General features: G+C 40.5%; 1 protein-coding gene across 35 annotated transcripts in view; it reads right to left on the reverse strand.

The window, feature by feature from the left end:
• Positions 1-10512, reverse strand: part of USP37 (ubiquitin specific peptidase 37) — a 109149-nt gene extending 98637 nt beyond the window's left edge. For 8 of the 35 annotated variants that reach the window (XM_078328556.1, XM_078328557.1, XM_078328548.1 and 5 more), the window contains exons 1-4: positions 10023-10074; positions 4607-4747; positions 2489-2551; positions 191-409 (exon numbers count right to left, since the gene is read on the reverse strand). Coding sequence is in view for 26 of the 35 variants with exons in the window: in XM_078328543.1 (XP_078184669.1) it covers positions 191-346 (156 nt within the window). In the remaining 9 variants the exon portion in view is untranslated. Of the gene's footprint in view, positions 1-190; positions 410-2488; positions 2552-4606; positions 4748-9899; positions 10075-10274 lie in introns of those variants that run through there. The other 27 variants (XM_078328549.1, XM_078328544.1, XM_035305687.3 and 24 more) reach the window with 11 other exon arrangements.
• Positions 10513-10536: the final 24 nt, after the last annotated feature.

Here is a 10536-nt window from a genome sequence, read left to right on the forward strand (position 1 = left end):
CTACTTTTATTATATACAAACAAGGCTGTTGAATAATTTATAAAACATGTATATAAAAATATTAATGTCCTAGAAATCAGAAGCAAGAAACATTAGGAGGAGGGCTACTGTGATGTTTACTATGGCACAGAATAGCAATTTACTAAACGATCTGCTTCAAGAGCTATTCCAAATCAATATTTGGTAATACCTGAAATATCCTTGGAATTCCTCCAGTATTGTAGTGAACTACTAGGCTGACTTTATTTTCTTTTTCCACAATTTCAAAGGATCCTTCTTTCCACTTTGTAATCCCAGTCTGCATACTTCGAATTCTGATAGGACCATGTATCTTTAGAGGAGACATATTTTCTTTAAAAATAAATTGCTTCTAGCCAAAAAGCAAAAATATACCTTCACCTGGCAGATTCTAAGGAAGAAAAATAAAATAAATTATAAGTTACTAGTAACTAAAGTAATTTCTAACCACCTTGCATTTCTTCTATGCCTTCATCTTCCCTTCTTTGCTATGTGTCCAGTACCTGTGTTTATTAGTGCCTAAATTCTACATTTGATGCCATTCACAACCACACTGCTGCCACTGAAGACATGTCAATAGGCATAAGACCCCATTCTCAAAGTGACTGCCTTCACCATTAAAGTGTTAATTATTCTCTTCCTTCATGAAAGCTAATGGATCTGCATTTCTAAAATATAAGTTTAAAAAAAAAAAAAAGTAAGTTCAGGCTAGGCATGGTGGCTCACACCTGTAATCCTAGCACTTTGGGAGACTGAGGTGGGAGGACTGCTTAAGCTCAGGAATTTGAGGCAAACCTGGGCAACATAAGGAGGCTCTACCTCTACAAAAAAACTAAAAAAAAAAAAGAAAGGCAGGTGTGGTGACACACACCTATGGCCTCAGCTTCTGGGGGGATGAGATGGGAGGATCACTTGAGCCTGGGAGCTCAAGGCTGCAGTGAGCCATGATTATGCCACTGCACTCTAGCCTGGGCAACAGAGTGAAAACCCTGTGTCAAAACAAAACAAAACAAAATTCAGGCCTCTGACTCCATTTCTTAGAATGGAGACCCTCCCAAAACACCAAAGTATATCACTGAACACTTCCTTCTAACAGTGAGCAATTTAAGCATGTTCATATGTACAGAAGACATTAAATGAGTAAAAATTTTAAAAATAACCAAGTTAGTTCAATCTCTAGAATTTCAATATTTGAGAAAATCATTTAATCTCTAGAGAAAACAACCAACCTCTCTTCTGAAGAACCACCTACCATTTATACTTAACCATTCCTAGAAGGAATCTTTAGCAATTTTATCTTTGGCAAAGACTCAGGTTTTTGAATGAACTTTTAATACCTAAAAATGGCTAGGTGCTTGTCAGGCAATATTTGAAAGCTAAAAAGAAAAAATGCCGGGTGCAGTGGGTCATGCCTCTAATCCCAGCACTTTGGGAAGACAAGGTGGGCAGACTGCTTGAGCAACATGGCAAAAACCTCATTTCTACAAAAAATACCAAAAAATTAGCCTGGCATGGCCATGTGCACCTATGGCCTCAACTGCTCCAGAGGCGGAGATGGAAGGAACACCTCAGCCAGGTCAGTCAAGGCTGCAGTGAGCAATGATCGCGCCACTCAACTCCAGCCTAGGTGACAGAGTGAGACCCCGTCTCAAAACAAACAAAAAAACACAAAAAACTTAAACTTACAGCAATAATAGGATGTGTAAAACTCTTCAAATTAGCTTTTGTAAAAGTCAGCAAGTAAATAAAATTACAGTTATAGCAGTCAATGTTGTCAAATAGTGTGTTCTATACCATAAATATGCAATCATATAAAACTGCTCAAATTTTATTTATACTATTTCAAACCTTTGAAAACACTACTTCTAAAATAGATTCTTGCATGTAATTTAATAAATTAAACACAATTAAACATTATCTTTGCCTACACAACCCAACTAGAAAAGCTAGAAAGAGAAGTAGATAAAGGAAAATGATGCTAGCTCTAGAAATCAGCAGCCAGCCAGCGCTATCACTTACTAATGTTTAACTTACCTTCTCTAACCATAAGTTTTCTCAACCACAAAATACGAATAGCAAATCCTATAGTGTTGTAGAATGAAATAACATATAACCCAGGCACTCAGCAGAGAGCAGTTATTAATATTAATGGAATTAATATCTGTTTTCTGAATTTATTCCATGTCTATAATACCTCTTTCTCCAAAGACCTCAATAAATACAACATTAACAGGAGTCACTAACTCAGCTATCTATAGGGGCTAGCAGATGACAGAAATGACTTAGGCAAAATATGAACAACTGCTACCCTATCAAGCCAATTATTATCATGTAGAAATAGTGAACCTAGCATTACCAGACCATCTAACTTTTCAAGAAAATAAAGACATCCAAATGTTTATGTCCATTTTTAATTGTTGGCAATGAACTCAAATTTATTTTTAACAGCTACAAATAAAAAAAAACTCACCTACAGGCAGGATACAGTTTGGGGGCCCCTAGTTGGAAGCCTTGGTTATTCTATGGCAAATAACTGAAGATAAAAGAAGAGATATGAAAACACTTTCAAGAGTTTACAGGTGTTAAGTATCGTTAATTTATTATTATTCTCTCATCTCATCAAAAATTTCTATGTGCCTACTGGGGCCAGATTGGAATATTAGCGTAATTTGCTGGGTAATATGAATTCATCAAAGTAATAGAGTCCATTAATGTTTATAGAACTGTCTGTTAACACGACATTTTGCATTTTGCTCAAACTAGTAATGCTACAGAGCTATAGAAACTTAGGCCAGCAAGGTATATCTGTAATATTTTTTCTGCAATTATAATTTGTGACTTCATTGTTGAATACATTCTTGAAACTTTTTTACATTCCGACACTCAGTGCTGCAAAGAATACATCACTCTCCTACTCCAGTTTCCCATGCCAGAAATAGGAGAGTTGTCTTTAGCGTCTTTCTTGGTAAGTATTGGTATTGGATTAGAGATGGAAAGAGTCCCATCAGTTCTACCTCCACAGACTGGGCGCCCAACACTTTGCGAGGCCAAGGTGGGTGGATCACCCGAGGTCAGGAGTTCGAGATCAGCCTGGCCAACATGATGGAACCCTATCTCCACTAAACATACAAAAATTAGCCGGCGTGGTGGTGTAGGCCTGTAATTCCAGCGACTTGGGAGGCTGAGACAGGAGAATCACTGGAACCCAGGAGGCAGAGGCTGCAGTAAGCCAAGATCACACCACTGTATTCAGGCCTGGGCAAAACAGTGAGACTCCATGTCAAAAAAACAAACAAATTCTAACTCCATACACCTTTCAGACAGCTTTACAATGAACTGCAGATCAAATCATATCCCTCTCTTGCTTAATATCATTCAATAACTCTCCACTGTCCATGCAATAAAATCTAAACTCACTAACATGACACACAGGCCCTTCATCACCCAGGCCCTGCTTACCTCTCTATTCCCAATGAAACTCCCAATCCAGCCTTCTGAATTACTTATAACTGCATCAAAAATCTATATGTTCTCATGCCACTTTACCTTTGCACACACAATGTCTTTATTCCCAATAAAACTCCCAATCCAGCCTTCTGAATTACTTATAACTGCATCAGAAATCTCTATGTTCTCATGCCACTTTACCTTTGCATACACAGTGGTCAGGTCTAGAGGATTGTTTTTTTTTTCTAAGACGGGGTTTAACCATGTTGGTCAGGCTGGTCTTGAACTCCCGACCTCAGGTGATCCGCCCGCCTTGGCCTCCAAAGTGCTTGGATTATAGGTGTGAGCCACCACGCCCAGCCATGTCTAGAGGATTTTTATGTGTTCTCCCCATCCCCAAACGCTCCTTAATTTCTTCTCCTGACTCTAAAATCAAGACTTAACTTAGACATTACCCTTTTTTAAAAACCTTAGTAAATGATGCAGGGCATAAAATTAGCAGAAGCAATATAATAAAACTTTTCCTTAATGCCTCAATTTAGTTCATTACCTGCTTTTTTTTCCCCCTACACTGACTCTCCTATTACTTGCTTTTGCACTAAATGAATTGATAGCTACATTTTTTCATTCATTATATTATCAGGGCTTGCCCTACTTGGTTAAGAGTAAAAAACTAAGTTTCTTTTTCATCAGGAAGCATGATCCAGTAACAGTTAAACTTTCTATAAACCTAAGACAAAGACAAGGTTTCCTTAAACTCGGTAATGCTAATTCTCTTACTAAAGCAAAAAATTGAGAAGACAAAAGATAATTAAAATGAATTATTCTTTAAACCTGTCCAAAGAGATTCCTTCTCTAAATTTCTTCATAATTATTAAAACTACTTTTCAACTTTAAGCATTCCATGAAAGCTCAAACAATAATATTGTCAAAAATGTTTCTGTGCCCTGTACATATATTTAAGTGCTCATATTTTAGGTACTGCTTTGAAAACATACTAAATCCAAAGAGAGCACTCTGTGGTAAGGAAAGCATGACCAAATCACAAAACTATTACTACAAAATAAATACAGAAAACTATCAATTCTTGCCAGATTGCATATTCTTTGAAACATATGCCCAAAACAAAAACATTACTTACTTTTCAGTGACTTTTACTGAAAAACCCTATGTAATAGCAATTCACCTTTATTCTGATCCTTGTGCCAAAGGCAAAGCACTCTTCTTGGGACACTACTCATATTCTGCAGCTATGCCAGTGCTCCAGAAGCCATCAACTCAGCTAAAGAAAATAAAAATGCGCTTTTTAAAAAGAATCCAATATACAAAATACTTTAAAAAAAAAAAAAAAAAAGGAAAGTGGGCCGGGAGCGGTGGCTCAAGCCCATAAACCCAGCACTTTGGGAGGCCGAAGTGAGTGGATATCTTGAGGTTGGGAGTTCCAGACCAGCCTGACCAACATGGAGAAACCCTGTCTCTACCAAAAATATATAATTAGCTCTCTCCAGTCTGTGACTCCAAGATGACAAAGAAAAGAACAACGGTCGTGCCAAAAAGGGCCGCAACCACGTGCAGCCTATTGGCTGCACAAACTGTGCCCAATGCGTGCCCAAGGACAAGGCCGTTAAGAAATTCCTCATTCGAAACATAGTTAAGGCTGCAGCAGTCAGGGACTTTCTGAAGTGAGTGTCTTCGATGCCTATGTACTTCCCAAGATATATGTGAAGCTGCATTACTCTGTGAGTTGTGCAATTCACAGCAAACTAGTCAAAAATTGATCTCATGAAGCCCACAAGGACCCAAAACCCTTCTGGTGCTGCCCCACGACCCCCACCAAAACCCATGTAAGGAGCTGAGTCCTTAAAGACTGAAGACAGACTATTCTCTGGAGAAAAATAATATGGAAATTGTACTTAAAAAGAAAAAGAAAAATATAAAATTAGCCGGACATGGTGGCACATGCCTGTAATCCCAGCTACTCGGGAGGCTGAGGCAGGAGAATCGCCTGAACCCAGGGGACAGAGGTTGGGGTGAGCCAAGATCATACCACTGCATTCCAGTCTGGGCAACAAAAGCTAAACTCCGTCTCATTTAAAAAAAAAAAAAAAAAAAAAAGTGATCATTTATACAACAAAGATTAACTTCTCGGTTATTTAAAAACCACCGTTAGCTTAATGAAAATATTTAAAATACGATGCATAACACACAGACACACACATAAATGATCAACAGAACTTTAGGAACTTAATCAGCCATACATAGTGAAGGATTACAGGATGAGCCTGCACCTTGTTCAACTTGTATCTTGGCTTATTCATTCTTGCTACATTTTGAAACAAAGAAGTCAGTGACAAAGAATATGCCCTTTGTACACTTTATAAACCTTGTTACATAATAATGTTTTAAGTCTTAAAAACTCCACTTCCATAAGGTTGATACTATTTCAAAAGGTGGGTAGAAACTTGGTGCTTTCACTTTTCTTTCAAAACTAACTTTCTCTAATTAGGCCTCACTAAGCCTGAACTTTCTACCTGCAGAAGTTCTACCTGCATATCTCTCACTGCCTATTTGAATGTTACATCAACTTTACACTTCTTTGTTCATTTAGCAAACAATCATTTATTAAGCTACTCCGCTTTCAAGGCACTCAGGTAGGCATATAGATGTGAAGATGATATAGTCCACGCTCTCATTAAGAAGCTCCTAGAAGCCAGTCACGGTAGCTCACACCCATAAACCCACTGCTTTGGGAGGCTAAGACAGGCAGATCACCTGAGGTCAGGAGTTCAAGAACAGCCTGCCAATGTGGTGAAACCCCACTTCTACTAAAAATACAAAATTTAGCCTGGTGTGGTAACACGCACCTGTAGTCCCAGCAACTGAGGCAGGAGAATCATTCGAACCTGGGAGGCAGAGGTTGCAGTGAGCTGAGATCACGCCACTACACTCCAGCCTGGGTGATGGATCAAGACTCCATCTCAAAAGAAAAAAAAGGAAGCTCCTAGACTTCCCTACTTTTGTCCTTCTACTATCATTCAGGCAAGAAATCTTAGCATCAGCTTAACCTCACTCTCATTTACTCAAATCCCAGATTTTTCATAGCTACTACTCTAATTCAGAAACTCATCACTATGTCATCATCCCACCTAGTATTTATTATGCAATCCAATATTTATTATGCAACATTTACTAAGCACAGTGCTAAATGCCATACATGAATTATCTTTTTTTTTTTTTTTTTTTTTTTTGAGACAGAGTCTTGCTCTGTCACCCCAGGCTGGAGTGCAGTGACACGATCTCAGCTCACTGCAACCTCCACCTTGCGGGTTCAAGCAATTCTCCTGCCTCAGCCTCCAGAGTAGCTGAGATTACAGGTGTGTGCCACCGCACCTGGCTGATTTTTTGGACTATTAGGAGCGATGGGGTTTCACATTGTTAGCCAGGATGGTCTCAATCTCCTGACCTCATGATCCGTCCACCTCGGCCTCCCAAAGTGCTGGGATTACAGAGGTGAGCCACCACACTCAACCAGAATTTTGCTTTATTTATGGAAATCTCACCTTTACTGATCTTAAAGATTAAACTGTTGTGAAAATATACAAATCACTACTCTAATTTTTGAAGGCTTTCTTTCCTTATAAAAGATCCATAAAACAAATGTACAAAGGAGATCAAATTAGTTTTGTTACTGAAAGTGGAAAGTTGACCTAAAGTCAATTCAAATAGTATAGAATCTGAATGGTTTTATGACATAAGAATGGGTAAAAGTATCTAATGCTGGAAAACTCTGTTTTTTCTCATGTGTCCTCTAACTTTTCAGAATTAAGTGTTTGTCATGAGATGACAAGAATATCAGAAAGCTTGTGCTTCCAAAGACATGTGGTTCTTATGGCAAATTCCAGTTTATTTAACAAATCATTGAGAAATAAAAATGAAGTGGTCACTAGCTTATATTCTAATTGAAGACAGACTTTAAATAACTACACATGCAAATATATAATTAGAAGTTCTGGGCTGGGCTCGGTGGCTCACACCTGTAATCCTAACACTTTGGGAGGCTGAGGAAGGTGGATTGGCCTGAGGTGACCCTGCAGTTTTCAACTTAAGTGATACCTTCTCAGAGAAGCCTGAGTTCGAAACCAGCATGGCCAACTTGGTGAAACCTTGTCTCTACTAGAAATACAAAAATTAGCCAGGCATGTTGGCAGGTGCCTGTAATCCCAGGTACTCGGAAGGCTGAGGCAGGAGAATCACTTGAACCCAGGAGGCAGAGGTTGCAGTGAACTGAGATTATGTCATCGTACTCCAGCCTGGGCAACAGAGCAAAAATCCCGTCTCAAAAAGTAATAATAATTACAAGTTCTGAAAAATAAATAAAGCAAGGTACAGGGAATGATGAGACTTAAGAGTAACACTAGGGAGAGAGGATAGAGGACATCAAGAAGGCTTCTCTGAGAATGTATCACTTAAGTTGAAAACTGCAGAATGAGATGACAGTGGCGCTGGAACAATTCAGGCAAACGGCAGGCCTAATGGCCTTGAACAGTACAATAACGATGTAACTAAGGAAATTAAAAGCAGTGTGGCTAAAGTTTAGTGAGAGAGAGGAGGAAGACGAAGTTAGTGAAGCAGTTAAGAACCAGGTTCTGCAGTCTTGTGAACCACAGTAAGGATACTGAATTTTATTCTAAATGTAATAAGCACTAAGCAGGGGGAAATCCACCAAAAGGCTTTAAGCAAACAAATATGTTACTACTGAAAGGAGAAGTCATACGGTTTGGGTTTTGGGAGAAGAGTGACTAAGAGCAAGAATAGAAGGAAATAAGGTAACCAGATAGAAGACTATTGAAGCCGATAAGCTTATAACAACTGCAATAACAATTAATGCTTACTGGCCATGGTGCTTATCATGGTTATCTCATTTAATCCTTGTAACAATTCAATCAGCTGAAAATTACTATTTCCATTTTACAGATGATAATACCAGAAGCCAAGGCAATCAAGTCCAGGTAAAAAAGGACTGTGGCTTAAACTAGAAAACTGATAGTGAAAATGTACAGAAAAAGATGCAAGACACATATTAGAAGTAGAGTAGAAAGAACTTGGAGAGGGTAGAAACCAAGAATGCCTCCCAAATTTGTAGCCTGTGTAATATGCCACTTAATAAAATGGGACACTGAAGAAAAAATTGGGGTATGGAAAGAAAGAAAAAGACTCTGGATTTGGTTGTGTTACATTAGAAACTCAAGTTACATTAGAAAATCAAGTTGAAATATCAGGCAGAGAGCTAGCTATTTAGATGTGGAGCTGAAAACAAAGGGAATAGGCTGAAAATAACAATTTTTAAGTCATCAATATAAAGATAGAATTTAAAGCTTAGAGAGGAACATAAGAGTAAAAGAAAAGGACCTAGCACTGAACCCAGACTCATTTTACTTTATCACACATCTTTAAGACAAGTGATTACTTTTATGTTACTGGGTTTTTTGTTCTCCTTCCATTTTACCTTTCAGCAGAATGCAACACTACTGATGACTTCTTTCATCTCTTACAAGACGCATCCTCCTCTATCAGTGATTAAACCTCAGGAATCCCTCAATGCTCCATCCCAGTTGCCTTTATTTTACATCACTATACTCTTTTTAGGCTATTTCATCCACATCCGTGGCTTCAATTAACATTAACATGGCAGATGACATATACACCCACACACACATTTACGTATCCAGCTCAGAACTCTCCTAAGAGCTCACCCACTATATCCAACTGCCTACTTGACATTCCCTCTCAGATGTCTCTTCCAGTCAGAGACTTGTCGGGAATTGCCACCTCAACAAAGGAATTTACACAGAGCTGAAATTTTGAGAGGACTACCCCAAAACCAATTCAGGACAATTCTCCTGGACACAGGACTTTGTCATCAATCATTTCTTTTACAGATCATGACTTAGAAGAACGAAATCAAACAACCTGATGTGATAGCTAGAAATGGGCGCAAGGAAATGCACAAGAAAAATACAACTCATGTTTTGCAGTGAGGACTGGTCAAGAGGAAGGTGAACATGGTCAAGAGGGTAAATGAGTATCATGTCCAAGGCCTGGTGGATGTGCGGCAACCAAAGTCACAGTCACCAGAAGAGACAGGCCTTGTTAAGAGGCAAAGTGGCTGACGACAACAGCCCCAGAGGAAAGGGGCCAGGTTCGAGTTTCGGAAGGAGCGACTGGCAGTGGAGACCAAGTCAGAGAGGGGAAAGCCGGGGCAGTGAACCCAAAGGGAGTACCTGTGAGGCTGAGGGTGCGTCCAGGGGTTGTGGGCGGCCTGAGTAGCAGCTGGGCGAACTCCAAAAGAGTGAACACCGAGTGGGCGGATCGCACAGAGGGACTGGGCGCTAGGGAAAACGGCTCAATTGAGAAGCTACCCCGACCCTCCTTACCTGCGCTGAGGGTCCAGAGCCCCCGGACAGACCTGCGGAAAGCACGCAGCGGCGCAGAGCGAGAGGAGCCAGGGGTAATGAAAGTAGGGATAACAAACCCAAAGGAGGGAGGCCGCTACCTACCCCTAGTCAGAGCGAGCGGCTGATGGCGGGAACTGCGACCACACGCAAACACGCACGCACGCACGCAGACTTGACGCGACCACACAGGCGCGTGCGCGCCAGCGAAAACTCCGCCCCTCATACGCCCTCGCCCCGCCCCCAACAGCACCTAGTGCGGCCTAACCCGGTCAGCCCCGCCCCAGCCCTGACTGTAGTACGCAGGCGCACTTCCTGCTTCACCCGATTTCGACCCTCCCATCGTTTCCCTCTTACTCTGCCCAGTTGGGCATGCGCAATTGTTTTCCTCACGGGACGGTCCATTTTTTCCCGCCGTTCACTGGCCTCTGGAGAAGGGTCAGAGTTCACGCCGCTCTCTGGAAATATCTGCTTAAAGCTAGGAGTTGCGGGAACTAGTTGGTCGCGGACGTTTTTCGGGTCCTAAATCTTAAGAGGCAAAGGACAGACTCCGGGACTGTTAACTAGGCCGAGGGCCAGGGGGCGGGAAGAGGATGTGTGGGTGGGGTCAGAGGTGATA

This window comes from Callithrix jacchus, chromosome 6, assembly GCF_049354715.1.
Source record: "Callithrix jacchus isolate 240 chromosome 6, calJac240_pri, whole genome shotgun sequence".
NCBI lineage: Eukaryota > Metazoa > Chordata > Mammalia > Primates > Cebidae > Callithrix > Callithrix jacchus.